Genomic DNA, 20,079 nt, shown 5'->3' on the forward strand with positions numbered 1-20,079 from the left:
CTATTTCCACCAGTAGTCGAGCAAAAGTAGACAATGGGTCAATTGAGTAACTTAAAATAGTTGTGGAGTCGCTTGACGCTTCGGTGTGCGTGTCATTTCACCCCCGTAGGAGTGTAACCGGCAAGAGCCGTCTGACTCCCTTATAACTAGCAATGTGATCCTTCGGATAAGAGCCCTTCCATTCTTCCTAGAGGTCAGGGTACTCTCCTAGAGCGCGCCGACTCTGACCTACCAAGAGACTCGCCGTGACTCTTTAAAGGGAGTCTCATACGTGGCAAGTCAGAACTCTCCGAAAAGAGTCACCTATACTCTTCTTTTTTTCTGAATGTGGGGCAACGCCCACTCGTCATGATTCACTTCGTGGAGATGCGTGGATTTCTTTCAAGTCATCCGTTCGTTGTCTCTTAGCTTCGGCCTCTCTGGTGCGAACATCGCGGTTGGCTCGGCGACGAGATGCCGTTCTCGCGTCATCGGAGGATGGGATGAGAAATGTTCGCCATCTTGATAGCGCAAACTCCTGAACACTCACACTGACACGCTATTTGAAACTCCACTGCGCCTCACCTTCACCCCATCTTGGCGCGTTTCGCGAAGATTCACCCATCGACATCTTCCGCCCTCGGCCTCGCCTCCCGCAGCACACGCAGCCCTCCCCTTCCTAGGGAGCCTTACTCTTGCCACACTGCGAGGCCACGTGATCACCGCTACTAAGACACCGGACAGGAGCGCCTCGAATAAGAACAGCTTCGCTGTTAAAATAATTTCAAGCTAGAAAGACGAGAAGAGGTTAGAAGAAATACTCCGCGCATGTATAATATATGCTAAGCATATCTGGAACCGTGTACAGTTTGTCTGTGCCAAATATTATTTAGGGTAGTATGACAAGTTGCATGTTTTGCTTTCTTTGAATTGTACAACTGGCATTTAGTATGCGTGCCTGTCCTTGTGCAGTATTTCTCTGAACTCCTTTGTGTCGTGTCTGCGCATGTTCACAAGAGTGCTAGTTTCACTTCATTTGGTCATTATGGATAAGGACAACTAGGTTCATTGAAGAGAGTGGCAACCACTGTGCATTAGGACAGCAGCGTTATTACCATTTATTATTTACCCTTATCGCCATGCTAGGTCTCTTTGCTGAAAATAGCCGTGGTTTTTATAACAGACAGGCCCCGACTCAGTATTCATGTTGATTATTTTCATTGGACCACTACATTTAGGTGCACCTAGATCTGTGATAATTCTAGCAGGCGTGTAGGTCACCCAGCTATCAACGCTCGAGTACCCTCCCAGGAGGTACTGTAAGTGTGCGTAACCATTTAGTGTTACTGAATCCTTACGAAACATTTGCCAAAAATATTAAATCACATTAAGTTAGAGACGATTTTGTGTCTCTTGACCCCATGCTGATAAAAAATAGTGAAAACCTTTCCGGAGCCCTTGTAGCTAATTGTCAGCATCTTTGTTGTAGCTAATTGTCACCGCTAATTGTTGATGTGTCGCAAACATTTTTCTTGTAACCTGGGCCACGCGCACCGCCTCTGCGCAGCACGTCGCGCTATCTCGAGATAGCCGGTGGGCGTGGTTCGTACAACGAGAAGCACTTCAACCTTTCGGAAATGTGACTACAGTAACTATGCTATTGCTTGAAACTGCTTCGGAAAAAAGCACTACATGAATGTCATGTAGTGGGAGGAGTCTCCTTTAACGCATGTAATATTGCCTGGCAATATTACATGCATTGGAATCGCGCCAGGCGTCAAAACATGCGAATTGCGCAACGTGTTTTAAAGGCTTACCCATTACAAAGCGCTGAGACATATTTAACTGTTATCTTCAGCAAAAGCATCGACAAAGTGAGCAGCTGCGTAGAGTCGCGTGTTGCCTTACGGACTCGTAGTGGGCCCTTCGCATCTGTACTTGCAGTAGGCATTCTAGGATAGTTTGAAACTTAGTCTAATATATGGAGAGAGAAACAACATTTATTGAAAAAAAAAAGTGGTTCATTGCGGGTGGGGCCCTTCTTCCAAGGCTCCACTGGCTATAGCGGCTCGGCGGGCCTGACTTAGGGTTGCCAGTTGGCTTCCCAGAGTCCGTTCAGCGAGTCGCGCCCGTGGTGCGGAGATATTCCAACACTCACACACATAACCTACCGCTGTCCCGAGCGACCGGCTACAGTCGACACAGGACATACGCACCCAATACACACGTAGTCTAATATATGGAACTGCTGTGTTTGGACTTACCTTTGTAAATAGAATTTTTTCTTCCTTTCGAATTGTCACCATTGCCGTCTTTTGTATTTTGCATTTCTGATTGTTGTTTGCTGTTAATTATTGTATTTTCTTCTTTTTATCTATCTTTTATTCTTACTTTTGATGACCACCCCTCATATAATGTCCCTTGGGACTCTTGAGGTATAAATAAATAAATAAATAAATAAATAAATAAATAAATAAATAAACGACAAGTGTTACGGGCACAGACGTTCATTTCCTTGCAACACGGTTGAGGCATACACCGAGAATAGAAGCTAGGTTAGCAGTTGACAAGGCGATGCGCACGGGGTCCGATTACGCTATCGCGTTCTACTCAAGCGTCCCCCAAGCTTTTGCTTAGGGGACGCTTGAGCTTCTCCTTCAATAGTACAACGCGATAGCGTTCCTCTATTGAGCCTAAAGCAGAGCAATATATACTCTTCGGGAGAGAGTGGCGATGCTTTCATCTTGCCGCTCACCGCGGCCCGCGCCAGCGCCGCCCTCTTTTCGTGAGGTGCTCCCAATCGCGTTGCCGACCGCGGCAGCGCAGCGCGGACCCGCGCAGACGAGGCGCCATATTTACACCACCGCTGAGTGGCGCCTGCAAGTCTTGTTTATTCATGGCAAATGGTGCTCGCATTCCCGCGTGAATTTGTTGCGTGCACAGGGATATTGTTGCGCGGTTGGTTGCTCAAACCGTAGCACGAAAGGTGGCCGTCTTTTTAAGCTTCCCAAGAGAAAAACAGCGATGACGCCTTTGGATTAAAAACATTACACGCAACAAATGGACCGCGACCGACCGCTCCGAGCTATGCGAGGTACTTACTTGCATATTTCCCTTGAATATTGCTGCTGTTGTATATTGAAAGATCGTGCCATTCACACAAAATTATGATTCGTTGTGCAATGTGGCCTTTCACACGCACAAAATTTGAAATCATTTTGATACGCTCAAAAAGGAGTTGTCAGATTTCCGTATAGAGCGCTTTGGCAGATTTAAATTTTGCAGCGATCAATCTGTAAGTGTCAATTGTCATGTATTGCGTTTACATAATCTGTGGTAAGTTCTAAGAGCAATATTCATTTAGAAACGCCCTTCGTTATTTTAATGAGCACGAGCTTTGGATGTTACTGTGATGTTGTAAGGGGCAATTATATTTCTATATCGAAGGTTCGTGCCGCCGCGCGTGAGCAACGGTGGTTATCTGGCATGTGTGGCATGTTATGTGGTCTGCGTGCCTGTAACTGTCAGCATATGGTGTTCACCGTTGTGTTGCAGCTTATGTGCAGTGGCGCTCGATATGACTTGCAACACGGGAGCGCGTGGCCTCACGAGATCAATGATTGCGCATGGCTTCAACGTCACCTATTTTCAAAATCAAATTATATTTTCTGTAATGGGGATCATGCCCAAGCGCGAGAACGGCGGTTATTTCATGAAATAAGGCTCCCGCGTTGCAAGTGATACTAAGCCTGACTGCACATGTCGCCAGTTTCACGCTTAATTCGCGCATGTAAGTTAAGCCGCGTCTCTGTGCCAAGCTAATCTGCGTAGCGTTCTTTAGTCATGCACATGTAGTACCCGGTGTGTCTGTGCTCGTGCTGGAAGCCCTACTAACATAGCAACGGGCCCACATGTACTCGCTGAAACTTCGTGATTAGGAAGAATGAAGGTTGCGGATGTAGTGTGCAAAAAATGATATTCGAAAGTAAACGTTGTGCCAGCAGGATGTCCTCGACACTCGCCATCTTTTCTTCGGAACATTGCGAAGCTTACTATCATGCGTGACGTTCACGCAGTAATTTTTTAAAGCCTTCTTGGGGCCCTGCATCTGCTATGGCGAAAGCCTTAGATGCCTCACTAAACGCACAATTTGACCGTCGGCGGCGTCAAAGCGAGTGACGCAGAAAATCAGCATTTGTTAACGTCATCATGACGTCACAGATCGCCAAGTATTGTGTACGTCATCATGACATCACATAACGTGACACGATGGTATCAGGATATGACATCGTTGCTTTACACTGCCGCCATGATCAGCCCACCGATCACGGAGGCAATGCAATGTTTCCGATCCTGGAAACAGTGCTAATTACGTTAGGTGCAGAAAGCTTTCGGAGGGAGGCAGGGGAGGAACAATACATCGACTGAAGAAAAAGAACCAGATGGCTTTGCCTACGAGTCGTCTTAGGCAAATGCATAAGAGACCCTGTGAGTTTCTACTCTATTAAATAGCTTTAGTGCTGGGGACCTTAAGCCGCTTGCGTACGCACGCTGTGACGTACGCACGCTGTGACGTTCCCAGCCGCACCCATGGAGAATACAAAGGAACGCAAGGGGCTTCGTATGCCAGTCGCTTTGGGTTCCCGGCACTGAAACTCTATTAGAGCGTTTTAGGGCCGGGGACCCCAAGCCGCTTGCGTACGCATGCTTTGGCGCTATCTTGGGGCCTTAAAACCATTTCGCCGTAAAACCTTGTGGCCTTAAAACACTTTCGTTCGCGGGCATCCTTGTTTTTTTAACAGCTGAGCTGTTTAAGCTCGGCGAAGCCCCGTTAGTCGCGAACAAAAACTATCATCATCATGAACCGGCACGCACTCACTTCGTCTTTTTCTTCGTCTTCGTACTCTTCTTCATCTTCTCCTCTGGTCCCAGAACACGTGTAGTGATTTGTCGGGCGTGGGATGCAATAACTCTCACGTAGCAGTAGTCACGTGACATGTTCCTGCTAAAATCACGGAACACGTCACGTGGCGTTAAATCATGTAACACTAGTCCCGCGACATGTTCCGGCCAAAATCACGTAACCCTGGTCACGTGACGTAAAATCACGTAACATAAGTGTAGGGCTTTTTGTGCATTTATATCTTTTATATCTTCCGAGTCTTCATGAGGTCACTCATGGCGCGTGAGTGCAGATTTGAATTATTCGCTCGGACTCGAATTGTAGAATAAAGTAAAAATTCACAGGGTCCCTTATGCGTTCACCTAAGACGACTCGAAGACGACAGCCAACTTCTTTTTCTTCAGTCAATGTATTGATCCTGCCCGCCACCTACTGAGAGCTTTCCACTTCTTACGTGATTTTGCACTGCCTCCAAAATCAAAGGCGTTGAAAGCTTTCTGCACTTCACAGGTTGAAAGCGCAAAAAAAGACGAAGACAGAGAAGAGGCTTGACACACACGAGCGCTGACTTACAACAGTATTTTATTCGGAACCAAGCAACCACTTATATAGCACAAAAGCCGTGACACATCACGTGTGCGCTGTCGGTACAATATTCATCTCACGACGCAAGAAACATAACTCTTTCCTAGAAAGAGCAATAGACGGTTGTGATACACATGCGTCACCTAATCTATCAATTAACTCCACCTCAATGATCTCGCGGGTTAGCCGATTTCTATTTCTGCTCACAACTGAACATTCGTCGTAAGACGGGTCACACGTGGTCATAACAGTGCAAGATCTACAGTGCGCATCTAAACCCCCCCCCCTCTCATCTCGGATACGTTGTAACGATGCTCCCGTTGCTTGGTTCCGAATAAAATACTGTTGTAAGTCAGCGCTCGTGTGTGTCAAGCCTCTTCTCTGTCTTCGTCTTTTTTGCGCTTTCAACCTGTGTCATGCCAAACCAACAAGCCCAAACAGCTACCCTAGTTTCTGCACTTCACCTGTCCTGCACTGCCCACCGATCACGGAGGCACTGCAAAGCGACAATGTCGTGTGATGACGCCATTATGCAACGTCACAATGATGTCACAAATTTTAGCGATCTGTGACGTCATGATGACGTCATACGTGGATGTCATCAGGTGATGATAATTTTTTCATAACCCACCTTGGTGCCGACGGCGCGGGACACCGACGGGTGACGCCGGTCAATTTTCGCGTTTCATGAGGTATCTAAGAAATTCACCTTCAAAACAATATTTTAATTACGGTGACAATCAACAGCTCGAATCCAGATTCCATAAGCACCCCAACAGTTTTGAAAGCGCGAGCATGGGAGACCGGATTTCCAATCGCACTGATCCTATATACGCGTAGGAACTTAGTTCCAGAAGCAAGTGAATGAATCATGTGACCTCTTTTTTGAGGCGAGAGGGTCGTTCCTAACTTTGCGAAAGTTTTCTTCTATGGCCCTCGCTGCTTTGTCTTCATAGCTTCCACAGGTGAACACCATAAATCCACCCTTCTTACCAGACAAGACCAAACGGTCATTCCTCTGACGCAACAGGGTAATAGCTTCACCTGGTTTTAGCGAGAGATCTTAGAGAGAGCTGGTCTAGCCCGCGTGGCAGGCGCAGTCAAGAAGGCGGAGGGTTTGACTTTGAGCACCTTTTTCTCAGCGAACACGCATAAAAAAGCTTGCCCTTTCCGAGCCATTGTCTCAGAGAGGGGAACGTGGCAGCGACAGTTGGGAACCTACCTGCAATTGTACTTTTCGGCACTACCAGTTAGAAACCCCGTCCAGCGGAAGTGTCCCAGTTGTTAGAACGTTTGAGCCAGCGTGATGTGCTCGCTCTGTCCGTGGATGTGAAAGACCTTTATTATTCCCTTCCCCACGAGGAACTTCTGGCTGCCGTTCAGGAGGCCATCAACGAACTCGATGAAGTACGTTTCGAGTACTTATATTCCTCCCTCATAGCGCACGACGGCACCCACTGTGTATCGGCTCCTGTCTGGCACCGGTTCTCAGTGATCTTCTGTTGGCCCGATATGACCGTGAATTGTCTGAATGCATGCATGGTTCGGGGGTGGTTCATGTGTTCCGGTATGTGGATGATTTTCTTATTGTTTTTACGTCCACACCGGGGGCACATGGTGAGAAAGCCCAAAGCATCATCGGGACCTTCGAGCGCACTCTGGGGTCTTTCAAGCGCACCGGCGAATTGTGCTCCGACAACAGTATTAGGTTTCTGGACTTGGTCCTGCACTTTCAGCACGACCAGGTCTACTGGGAATATTCGCCCCGATCAAAGAAGACTTTTCTGCCGTTCAGCTCCGCACACTCGAAGTCTGTGAAGAGAGGCATTGTACTGTCCGCCATTTGGTGTACCCTAGTTTCTCTAACCAAATTTAGAGGCTGCTGGCCGTGGGATTTCCACGACAGTTGCTTGTGTCATTGGCTGAGGTGCTACTGACGGAGGTCAGGGGCGTTGTACTCGGGAGGAACGAGAGCCGAACAGCAATGTGGCGGTCATCCCCTACGTAAACGGTGTTTCACATCGGGTCAAGAAGGCGGCTGGACGTGCAGGTGTCCGTGTGGTGTTTTCAGCACCTTTCACGCTGGGCGGCATGTGCCGGCGTGCGCACGAAAGGGAAGGAAGCAGAGCGAGCTGTTCGAAGAGGCATGCCAAGCCATTCACCGAGTGTGCGACATGTGTATGAGATTCCGTGCTCGTGTGGCAGTGTGTACGTCGGCCAGACAGGGATGTGCATCAATGATCGGTAGTAATGTATCCACTCATTGTGCCAAGCATGTGTGCACCCCCAGTCTGTCTGACGTCACCGTTGTAAAACGCTATCGTCAAAGGCGCGCGCGGGAGATATTTGAGGCCTTTGTCATCCACCAAAGGGATGATCGGTGTATAAGCGTTCCGTCACTCGGATTGTTAGAAAAAGAAATCAGCTATGGAACGTCCACACGTGACGAAAGTCTTGTAACCTTATCGTTTTTTCACTCTTTCGTCTATATACTTATTCTTGAAAACTTCAATAAAAATTTCAGTTGGCAGTCAGCGCCCGTTCTTGTGTCACTTCCCTTCGTCCTGTCTTTGCGCTGTTTTCAAGTTTTAAGTTATGCGCCAACTAGCCCGCCTTTCGCCGCTTCTCCGGTTGGTAGAGTAGGTTGATGTTATAATCAGACTAATACTAATGTCATATTGTGTTGCGAATGATAAGTTCTTTCGATGCAGTTACGAACTATATTCACGACACTCGATCACACACTTCAGAGAAAGCGTGCGCGCTCGACAGATGATTGCTTTAGCGTATACGTACGTCCGTCGCTTAACTAAAGCTAAAGCTAGATATCTGTACGACACAGAATAGAATAATATTTTGAAAATATTCGATAAGTTTTTCTTACCACTTCTGGCGACCCAATACCAAATTTTATACAAATTCCACCCAGCGCGCCCAGTTTTTTCAATGTGCTGCCAGTGTTCCCTGTGCGCGGAAAGACACTACAGCGTGGCCAGTGCCTCCCACTGCGCTGTAAGGCACTGGGCCACTGGGTACAGTATTCCCAGCGTCTTTCAGCTCCCTGGTAGGCACTGGCCACGCTGTACAGTCTGTCCCAGTGCATCCAAGCACGCTGTAGTACACTGGGACACACTGTACAGCGTTTCCAGTGCCACCCAGTGCGCTGAAAGGCACTGGGAGGCACTGGAAACGCTGTTTTTTCCGATAGGGCGTTCCGGATGTTGGGAATAATACACTAATGCTGTAGGAGACAACCTCAAATGTAGCGAACGCATGAAACGTGCCATGTTGCGCACGTACAGCTTTTCGTGCGCTAAACTAGAACTGTCTATTATTTATACTGTGTGGTCCTCAGACGTTGGTGGGCGAGTGTGTCACTGTGTTTATACTTAGTGTACACTCGCACAGTATATATGTTTAATATGTACTGATGAGCTAGTTGGTCAGCCATGATTTTCGAATAGGCAGCGCACAAAAGGGCAACAAATACGTACAGATAAAAAGACGCAAGCACAAGCGCTGTGTATATATTGTAACGGTCATGCGAAGGACAGAGAAGAGAAAGAGAAGAAGAGGAGAACGAAGGGTTTTTTGCAAGGCCGCAGCGCGCTACCACCATCATCCATCTCCTGTAAATAAAACCCTCTCATCACAACTCGTTGTAACAGTTGTGGTGGAGGTGCTGGGTACTCGACACCCGAAAACGGAGGCTGAACCGCAAGTTCTTCGACGGAGCCGTCGCCTTGCTGGACTCCCACCGAACTCATCTGGGCTGGACATGTTCCACAACACCGACGGACCACAGCCCTCCTCAACTTCTACGCCGAGCAGTTCTGCTCCACAGCTACGAGATGCCCGTCCCTTCGCCGGAAGGCCGGATGAAGACGTCGAGGCTTGGCTCATCCATTACAAACGGGTGAGTGCCGCCAACAAGTGGGATGTCGCTTCCCAGCTTTCGAACGTCGTGTTCTTCCTAACAGACACTGCGTTAGTATGGTATGAGAACCACGAGGAAAAGTTAACGACGTGGGATAGATTTGTTTCTGAAATCAAAGAGCGTTTCGGCGACTCCACGACGAAAAAGAAGAGAGCAGAACAGACGCTCATGCAACGCGCACAAGTGCCAGGCGAAACCTGCACGACTTACATTGAGGAAGTCATAAAACTGTGTAGGATGGTGGACTCTGGCATGAGTGAAGAAGACAAAGTTGGACACATTCTAAAAGGAATCGCCGAGGACGTTTACAGTTTCCTCATCGCGAAAGACACCCTGACTTCCGTCGCCGATGTCATTCGGCACTGTCGCACTTTCGAACAACTCAAGACGAGGCGCATCACGCCGAAGTTTGGCAGGCTAGCCAATGTGACGACAGTTGCAAGCATAGAGAGCAACCAGCCGCTCGATCTCGCATCAACGATCCGGCAAATAGTCCGTGAGGAACTCAGCCTGTACGCGCAAGTGGCACAACCAAGCAGTCATCACTCCCACCTGCCACTAGAGTTCGAGCCACACGTGGCGTCCTTCTCCTCGCATCAAGCGGCGAAGGGTATTGAGGAGTACGATCTCACGCCTCGACAACAGCCACGTCTCTACGATAGAGGCCCTTCCTATCAGGCTCGAGCACAACGAGAACAGCCGCGTTTTTATACTCGAGACCCTGTGCCTGACTACGTCCCGCTGACACAAGGACAGCACCGACCCTATTACCATGATGCGGCTTACGACCGATATGACGGATTCCAGCGAGCTGCAGAGACCCGTTACCCGCATGATAACGAACTTTCTCGTCGTCCGCAGCGGCCTAGGATTCGTTTCGACGAGCACAGCATGAGCCGCGACCCTCCCGTGTGCTACAACTGCGGTTCCACAGGACACATAGCTCGGTATTGTCGTCAACGCCGCCCATCACGAAGGACACCACCTATGTTCTCGCCACCAGGAACCGGTACATCATATGACCTGCGGACGACCGACTTGTTTCCGAGGGACCGTTTTTCGCACGAGACCAGACGCAGCGATTCCCCAGCCTCTGAGCGGAGTTTGACACCACCATCTAACCGACCCCGTCGCTCGCCGTCCCCTCGGCGTCGTACGTCCCCTCCGCCGCCGGGAAACTAGCATCCGCGGCCGATGGAGGTGAGGTCGCCGGACGGTCTTTGCAAGATATACCTCTGCCTGTTGTGATGTTAAAAAACAAAGTGAATGTGTTGATTGACGGAATACCGACGATGGCTTTAGTTGATACTGGGGCGACTGTGTCTGTGATGAGCCTCGCCTTCAAAAATCGGCTAGGCCACAAAGTTATGTTTTCTTGGACAGACGCCATTACCTTTCGTGGAGTAGGCGGCGAGTGGCTTCATCCCCTCGGTGTTTGTGCTGTGAGTGTTTTGTTGGCTGGAAAAGTGTTTGCGTCGGAATTCCTGGTTCTTCCTCGTTGTTCGCACGATGTGATTCTTGGTATCGATTTTCTTGAGCAATGCGGCGCTTCCGTCGACTGTGGCAGTGGCGAAATATCGTTAAACCAGTTATTTATACCGGCACTTTCTGAACAAAGTTCACGTGGCGAAGACAGGAACACACTCAGTGTGATCGATGAAGTGATAGCACCATCTTGGTGCCTGACACCCGTTCGTGTCTCTTCAAGTGCCGTTGATGCTGCTTGTGTTGACCTTGTAGTTGGGCCTCTCAGCATAAACTGTGCTAAAAAGAATATACTTGTGCCCTGTTCTGTCGTGTGCATGGCGAAAGGAGTCGCAACATTGTGGGCGCTGAACTGTTCCGCCATGCCGGTTGTGCTTCCTCGCGGTATGAAGATCGCTTTCTTCGATAAAGCCTCATGCAGCTCAATAGCAGCACTAACTGCGGACCCCGCCACAGCTTCCTCTCCTTGCGATAATCGTCATCACGATCTAATGCTCGGTATGATCAGTAAGGCTCCCAGTACAACGGAACGGCAAGCGCTGGTACAGGTCCTTTCCCGGCATATTGCTGCATTCGACTTTGAACATGGAGATGCGCCACTTCAGCTACCGTCATCCCGCACTCGCCATAGAATAGACACCGGCTCAGCACACCCCATCCGCCAGAAGCCCTACCGAGTGTCGTCCTCCGAGCGCAAAGTTATTGCCGAACAAGTAAAGGACATGATGAACAAAGGTGTCGTTCAAGAGTCGTCCAGCCCGTGGGCAGCCCCGGTGATCCTTGTCCGGAAAAAAAGATGGTTCCTGGCGATTCTGCGTGGATTACAGGCGTCTAAACGCAGTGACAAAGAAGGATGTCTATCCCCTACCACGAATTGACGACGTCATTGATTGCTTGCACGCCGCTTCTTATTTTTCAACACTTGATTTGCGATCGGGTTATTGGCAAATACCTATGGAACCTGAAGACAAGGAGAAGACTGCATTCGTGACTCCAGATGGCCTGTTCGAATTTAATGTTATGCCTTGTGGCCTTTGCAATGCTCCTGCCACTTTTGAAAGATTTATGGACACAGTACTGCGCGGTCTAAAGTGGGAGATATGCATGTGTTACCTTGACGACGTTGTAATCTTTGGCCGCACGTTTGAAGAACATAACAACCGTCTCAGCCTTGTCCTCGACTGCATCGAAAAAGCCGGGCTGGTTCTGAATTCCAAGAAATGCCGGTTTGGCGAACGTCAAACACTGGTTCTAGGACACTTAGTGGACAAGGATGGCGTCAGACCCGATCCTCGTAAGATTGAAGCAGTGAGCTCCTTCAAACCACCGCAGTCTGCACGAGAACTTCGTTCATTCATCGGCCTATGTTCGTATTTTCGTCGTTTTGTTCCCCGGTTTGCCGAGATCGTCTACCCACTCACAAGTATCCTGCGACAGGACGCAGCCTTCAACTGGACACCAGACTGTGACGCCTCATTCTCCCAACTTAAGTTTATACTGACGTCAGCACCCCTCTTACGTCACTTCGATCCATCTTGCCCGCCCGAGGTTCACACTGACGCTAGTGGTATCGGCATAGGAGCAGTGCTTGTACAACGTCACAGTGGTGCAGAGCATGTCGTCGCATACGCCAGCCGTTGCCTGAGCAAATCTGAACGCAATTATACGGTTACGGAACAGGAATGCCTGGCAGCTGTTTTCGCCGTCCAGAAGTTCCGCTGTTATCTTTACGGGCGACCATTCAAGATAATTACCGACCACCATTCCTTATGCTGGCTGATCGGTTTGCGTGATCCCTCTGGTCGCCTCGCACGTTGGGCGCTGCGCCTTCAGGAATACGACTTTACGGTGTCATACAAGAGTGGCCGTCGTCACGCTGACGCGGACTGCCTCTCTCGGATTCCTCTTGCCACTACCGACTGCGATGCTGATAATTTTGACGACTGTCTCGCTGCAGTTACTAGCACGTTTCCCGACGCGGCCGACTTTCAGCGAGAACAACGCAACGATCTCACCCTCGATCCGCTTTTTGTCGCCGCCCGTACTTCCCACGGCAGCGGTCGCTTTACTGTTCGGGACAAGTTGCTCTACAAGACTAACTACTCTAAGCCTGGAGCGCGTTTTCTGCTAGTTGTCCCCGAGAGCCTCCGCTCCGATGTTCTCCTCTTCTTCTCTTTGAAATTTTACTTTTAGCTTGTGGTTAGGTTGTGGTGTATTTCTTGTCCAAACAACTGGCGCTGTTTGCGAGCTAGGAAGAAAATATTAAATGCACGAACGAAATATTAAATGCACGAACGTAACAAACGATCGCGGGGCCCGATGTTTTGTTTAACACAACAAAATAAAGCCAAGAGATAATGATGCCAAGGACAGCACCAGATGCATTACTTCGTAATTTTAATGGAACTATTGGAATTGTGGCATACGTACGAATGAATTGAAATGCTTGAAATAAAGACATTGTCGCCAGAGAGGAGTGAAGCTACAGTCTTCGAATACGATATACCAATATCACCTACACGTCCAATACACCAAGAAGGTCAGTATTAAACACGCAAGAAGTCATTTAGGCTCGCTCTCTGGTATTTATTTAAAGCGCTTTATTTCCAAAAAAAAACAGGCTTGACTTTGTGATGACTGAGATCAGGCATGAATTAGGTCATCTTGAAAATTAGGCGCAACTTGGCACTCCCTCATTCACGCACGCGAATACTCACGGCAACACCCCACAAGCTCTAATTTTCAAGATCGCATATTACCAACTAGCCGAAGAGCAAGTTCTTGTAAGCGTGAACAGTGGAGAATATAGACCAGGGAAACTGCACATGACTTCTAACATCGTTATTTTTTATCGTTAAGGTCGTGCCTTATTACATGAGGGAGAGGCTCTCGGACGTTGCAACTCTTCGAGGATTCTTTTTGGCTGGACTCGTCGGCGCATCTACAAGGTGAGTTTGTTTAACGGAAGACCCATCTATTCATCTATAAGCATACATGGTTAAACGGCTTGGGGAAAGGTGGCGGCGCCTGACTTATAGTTACAAGACACCATAAGGACATTTGCGACTATATTTGGCAGCGAAATGTTTTGTTTGCATTTATCTTCGATAATGCGTAACACAGCTAGAAAACTAAGGAACGAGAGACGTATAACCTGAGCGTAACTTTGTAACCGGCTTGTGAAAATGGCATAGTGGCTGCTTCCCTACTTCACAAAAATTATAGTGATTGATAGCGTAGTGGGTACCTCGCAAGTGCAGTTGTATTGATTGCCGAGGAAGCCCATAAGGCCCTATCATGCATGATCCATTTCCTCAGGCTCTAAATAAAGTTCCTTCCCTCGCTCTCTCTCTTTCTCACGTTAACATATGTAATATAGTGAGGTGGGAGAGTGAAATAATGACCGGGCGTTATCCAATGCGAGTTACATGACTAGTGGGTCGTTTAAAGCTTCCAACGCAATAAAATGGGCTCAGCCATAATTTTTCGTCGTCATCATAATTTTTCGCCGCATGAACAAAGTGTGCATAATGCCTTAAGCCTGTTTCACATGCGAGCGACCGAGCGGCGGGGCCCGCGGCGATCGAGCGGCAGCAGGACGCTCGGACGCGGCTTCGTTTCACATGCACCGCTTTTGCGCGGCGCGTGCCTCTGCGATGCGCAGTGATGGTTGTGGGAAGCGCCCGTTATCCGCGGGTTTCCTTTCTCCGGGCTCGCTTGCTTTGGTGCGCTTGGGTTGCAAGTTTCACCAGCCTTCTACTTCGGTGATCGATTTTCACGCACCTAAACCTTGAATGATGAAAATGTGCAGTGTATCAGAGTGCAATCAAACAACTTCAGTAGTCACGTTTATTTCTGTTCCAGCTTTCTTTTTTTTACCACGCAAGTCATGTTGCACGCACATACACTTGCCATAGAAAAGCAAAAGAAAGAATTTGTTTTTGGGGTTTTAAGCTTTCACAGGGCTTTCGGTGGCTTTTGGTCTCGAATGCCGCAAGGCGTTGGTGCGCCGTATGGGCCGGCAAGCGGATGCCAGCGGCCCAGTCGACGATATTGTGGGTTTGTGAAGGAGCTCGTCTCTTTTTTTTTTTTGCCTATGGGCATTCTGCAGTACAGAGGCGGTGGCATTTGTCGTCTTCGGGGTACGTGACCACTAAAAAAAAAGGAAAAGAAAACAGTAAACTATTCGAACGTGCTGCACCAGAGTAGTAAAAAAAAACTGAAACGTCTACTGCGAACAAGTGCGGAGTGTCGTCCCTGTCCGGACCTATGTTGGTGTCACGATTCGATAAAAATACAAAAGAACAAAATGACACGTGCAAACGATTTGTCTGCTTTGATTGAAGCGCAGTAAAGAACAACAAAAGGAAAAGAACGGCGTTTTCTACACTGCCAGCTCGTTGCAGCGAATGTCGTCTGCTAGGAAACCGAGTCGGAGCGAGTTCCTCCCGGCGCGCGCGGCTGCTCTCGTCTCCATCCCTACAGTCACGTGCTCCCCGCGTCACTGCTCCCCCATTGGTTGACCTTGGGCAGACGCTCTGCCGCTAGCGAATTTTTCCAAATGTTGCGAAGAAGATCGCAGCGTCCTTTGGTCGCCCTTAAAACCTGTTTTCGGGCTCCCGCGACGGCAGCCGCTCCGCTCTTGGAGCAAAATCGCTGCATGTGAAACAGGCTTTACAGATGTGCAGAGGGTACCTGGCTTCTCCGCAGAATGGCGAATAATGGCATAGTGGGTGCTTCCCAACTTCAAAAGTATTATGATTTATAGAGTAAAGGGTACCTGCAAGCGTTCTTGCATTAGTAGCCCCAACACATTAGAGTTGAGAGAGAGAGAGAATTAAACTTTATTGAGGGACCAGGCGCGCGTGCTCTTCGCCCAGAGGTGGGCGACTTCCTCATTCCAGGTAGCCATAGGTTGCAGCTGACGCTCGAGCCCTGTCCACCAACCGGAGCTGGTCCTCAGGGTTCGCGGATGTCAGCAGCGTCTACCACTGGTCTTCCGGATTTTCGTCCACGTTCAATTCGTCTATGGGCGGGATAACCCTAAATTTATTATCTCTAGGTGCACTTAGCTTTGGGCACAGCAGTGGGAAAGTATGCGAGGCCATGCAAGATTTCATAGAACAGTCAGAGATTTACACAATAACCACAGTTCCAATGTTCCATAGTTAACCAAAAGCAAAGTACAGCAAGATTCGTTTCTATATTTATGTATTTCTTATTTGATGAAAATTAATTTTACCCACCTTTTTCTTTTTTTTTATTATTCTCACAAAATTAACTTGTAAAAAATCTTTTTGTTATACAAAATAAGAAATTATTCTCATTTGTAGTTTTTAAATATTTGTTTCTAAGCTACCCGATTCTTGGCCAATCCCCCTGAGTGGGTGTGAGCCAGCAGTAAAGGATCTACATGTACATGTACATCTACATTTTGCAACGGGCTCTAGCACTGCCACTCTTCCAGCTTTCGCTGTGATTGTGCTGCGCTCTCCGCGCAGGCCTGGCGTCTTTTATTTCGATAGCAATTTCATGAACACTCTCGGCTGGTTTTCGCCATCGCCGTCGCAGTCCGTCGACGCCGTCAGGGCCGGTATATATATATATATATATATATATATATATATATATATATATATATATATATATATATATATATATATCTGAGGGCCCAGCGCGCAAGTCGACCAGATGGATCACGTAGACTCACAAGCCAGCAGAGGGAGTGGTGGTCTGTGAGGATCGTGAAATGCCGTACGTATAATTATGACCGAAATCTTTGAACTGCGAAGATTACGGCAAGGCATTCCTGTTCAGTCACAGTATAGTTCCGCTCCGGCTTGCTCAGCGAGCGGCTGGCATAAGCGATAAAATGTTCTTTATCCCCAATGCGTTGAACGAGTACGGCACCGACGCCCACACCACTAGCGTCTGTGTGAACTCCGTTGGGGCGGAGGGTCAAAGTGCCGTAGAATTGGTTGTGACGTCAAGAGATGCTTCAGCTGTCGAAAAGAGGCGTCACATTCATCTGTCCAATGGAACGGTGCATCCTTTCGCAGGAGGCATGTCAGCGGATGAGCAACGTCAGCAAACCGATTAATAAAACGACGAAAGTACGGGCACAGTCCTAGAAAACTACGCAGCTCCTTCACAGACCGTGGTGGCTGGAATTCTTTGACGGCTTTAGTCTTCTGCGGGTCAGGTCGGATACCATCTTTATCTACAAGGTGTCCTAAAACGAGTGCTTGCCGCTCACCAAAATGGCACTTCTTTGAATTGAGAACAAGGCCAGCGTTCTTAATACAAGCCAGCACAACATCGAGACGCTGATTGTGTTCGCTAAACGTTCGACCAAAAATCACAACGTCATCGAGGTAGCACATACAGATCTCCCATTTGAGGCTACACAGGATGGTATCCATAAACCGCTCGAACACACGGGAACTAAACAAACAGATCACGCGCTACAAATCCAATCTCACTCATGACAACCTATTCAAGAACAGTTAAAGTCCTGAATGTTCAACAACATATCCACTCCACAATTCTTGGACGTAACTTCAATGCTTCTCTTCCAGGAAACACGCAAACGCCTGTGCTGATCGTTGTTGTTCCATTCCGTCGTCGGTCCCGAATGTTTCTCTTCCAGGAAACACTCACGTATCGTGTCACTGCTCAAACGGCGTCATCATCCGATTCTTCCAGATCGACGATCGACTGACCGCACAACACTATAAACACGTCTTCTTTGGCTGACGGAACCACACTAATCATAACTTCACCATCTCCGGACGAACTTACTGACTCGCTGGTCGTCGGTGCATGCATTTATCTCCTCGCTACTCGGTTCCAGAAGCGTCTAGTGTGTTTTTCGGCGTGCAGCACTGCCAAAGCCAGGGATAGGGCAAGATTTTTCTCGTCGGTTCCTCTTGCGGTGGCGTCACTCGCCGTCGCATCATGCTTCCTCCGCGATCTGGTGGTGGTGGTGGTGGTAGTGATTCGTAAGGAGTAGGAAAAAGGCACCTAATTTGTGCAGCCCAAAAGGGAGCACGGCGCAGTGCCTACGCGATCTTTCGAGACTTTGCCGGGCGTTTGATCGGAGGCTGTCGGTTGGGGTGAGGAGGCGTGCTCGGGGCGCCTTTTGATACTTGCTTTTTCGTTGCGCGAACGGCTGGCGAAGTGGTTTCTCGCGGTCGTTGAAAGCGGTGGCGCGCGCGCTTTATTGACGCGCGCGTTTTTGACAGAAAGATAGATAGAAAGAGATAGAAAGATAGAGAAAGAGAGTCATTGTTGGCGAAAAAATTCTTGATGAGGTGGAATTCGAGCCCGCGTACCCAGGATCCGAAGGCGAGCGTCAAAACCACTTAGCTATCCAGGTACGCTAGCAGAGCATAGCACATCCTAGTATAGTATAGTATTGCAAGGGGGAGGGAAAAGGAAAGTGAGGGTGAGGAGAAGGGACAGAAGGATGGAAAATAGGAGGGGAGAGAGTAAAGCATATCACAGAAAGAAAGAGACTAACAGAGAGGAAGTAACGTATGAAAGACAGAAGGAGAACCGAAGAAAGAGATACAACGAAATAAAGAGATAGGCAGAGAGAGAAAGAGAGGAAAAAGAGGAAGTGAGAAATAGGGAGAGATAGACTGAAAGAAAGGAAAGAAAGAGAGAGAAGGATAGAAAGAGCGAAAAAGAGAAAGACATAAATAGAGGAAGAAAGAATGAAATAGAAATGAACAGAAACAAAAAGGCAAAAAACAGACTTCAGAGAAAATAATAATATCTGGGGCTTAACGTCCCAGAACCACGATATGATTTTGAGAGACGCTGTAGTGTAGGGTTCGACCACCTGGGGTTCTTTAACGTGCACCTAAATCTAAGCACACGGGCCTCAAACATTTTCGCCTCCATCGAAAATGGAGCCGCCGTGGCCGGGATTCGATCCCGCGACGTTCGGGTCAGCAGTCGAGCGCCATAACCACTAGACCACCCTGGCGGGGCAGTTCAGAGAAAAGGAAAGAGAACAAAAAAAGATGAGAAAAATAAATGAAACAAAGGTCGGTCCAGCTCGGCACTTTACAGTGCCGAGCTGGACAACGTCACTTACATGACCAAAATAAGTTAGCGTATTTTACACTAGGGAGGCAGGGCTAGAGAAGCAGAGGAGCTGATCATCCTATAGCTGGTCGTGGCCTAATAGCTGAGCATCACTAGCGACCACCCGGGAACACTAGGCTCAACTCACCAACCCTTTGATGCGGGTGCAGTTACCGGGACAGAAGTTTAGTATAGCCGAATGCAATGAAGTATGACTTGGCCAAACCAGGTTACTACCCATGAGCGACTTGGTAATGGCTCGCTGAATACTTAGCAAAAACAAGCATCACCTCACAAATCTTCGCGAAACGAAGCATGAACTCTCAAAACTTAGGAAAAGACAAGCATCCCCTTTCAAAACAAAGCAAAACCAAGCATCATTTCACAAAACGTACCACAACCAAGCATCACCTCGCAAAAATTAGCAAAAGAAAGCATCACCTCGCAAAACTTACAAAAGCCAAGGATAACTCGCAAAGGCCATGTCGAGCTTGGTGCCGATCAGCTTCGCCGTTTCTCTTGCCTTGCACTACTAGTGGAAGCTAGGTTCACTTTTTTTTTGTGTGTGTACCGTCCTTGACACCTGGAATCAGTGCCACTTTAATCACTGGAAAGCAGGAACATTCACCGAATACCATCCTTATTTATTATTTATTTATTTGGTTTGAATGCATAGAAAACACGAAGACACAGAGGAAATAGGGGGGAACAGGCTGACAACTGCCACCTAAAGGGGCACAACGCCTGCCTTCTCATTTGGGAAAGGGGAAACATTGGGGAAAGGAAGATAGGGGGGAAAGTGAAAGGAAAGAAGATAGGTAAGAAAAAAAAAACAAATAACACAGACGGAAACACGAATAAGTGGTCACAAGGAAAAATGTCTATACGCGCGAGGCCAAATTGGTATTTTTTAAGAAAGTAAGTAGGGCTCGGTGGGCCTGGTCACGCCGAGCAGCACAACCCCTCGGTAACAGGCAATGATCAAGGTTCGTACACTTTAGACCAATAAATAAGTCCATATTCCTTGATGAGCAGTGCTCGCTGCATAACACATGCGGGACACTCAAAAGTTATGTGTTCTAGTGTCTCACAGGAG

General features: G+C 48.2%; 1 protein-coding gene across 1 annotated transcript in view; it reads left to right on the plus strand.

The window, feature by feature from the left end:
* LOC125759082 (putative sodium-dependent multivitamin transporter) overlaps positions 1-20,079 on the plus strand; it is a 124,317-nt gene that overhangs the window by 77,238 nt on the left and 27,000 nt on the right. The window contains exon 10 of the mRNA XM_049417335.1: positions 13,749-13,837. Coding sequence (XP_049273292.1) covers positions 13,749-13,837 — 89 coding nt within the window. The remainder of the gene's footprint in view (positions 1-13,748; positions 13,838-20,079) is intronic.

The sequence above is a fragment of the Rhipicephalus sanguineus genome, chromosome 7 (genome assembly GCF_013339695.2).
Source record: "Rhipicephalus sanguineus isolate Rsan-2018 chromosome 7, BIME_Rsan_1.4, whole genome shotgun sequence".
NCBI classification, from domain to species: domain Eukaryota; kingdom Metazoa; phylum Arthropoda; class Arachnida; order Ixodida; family Ixodidae; genus Rhipicephalus; species Rhipicephalus sanguineus.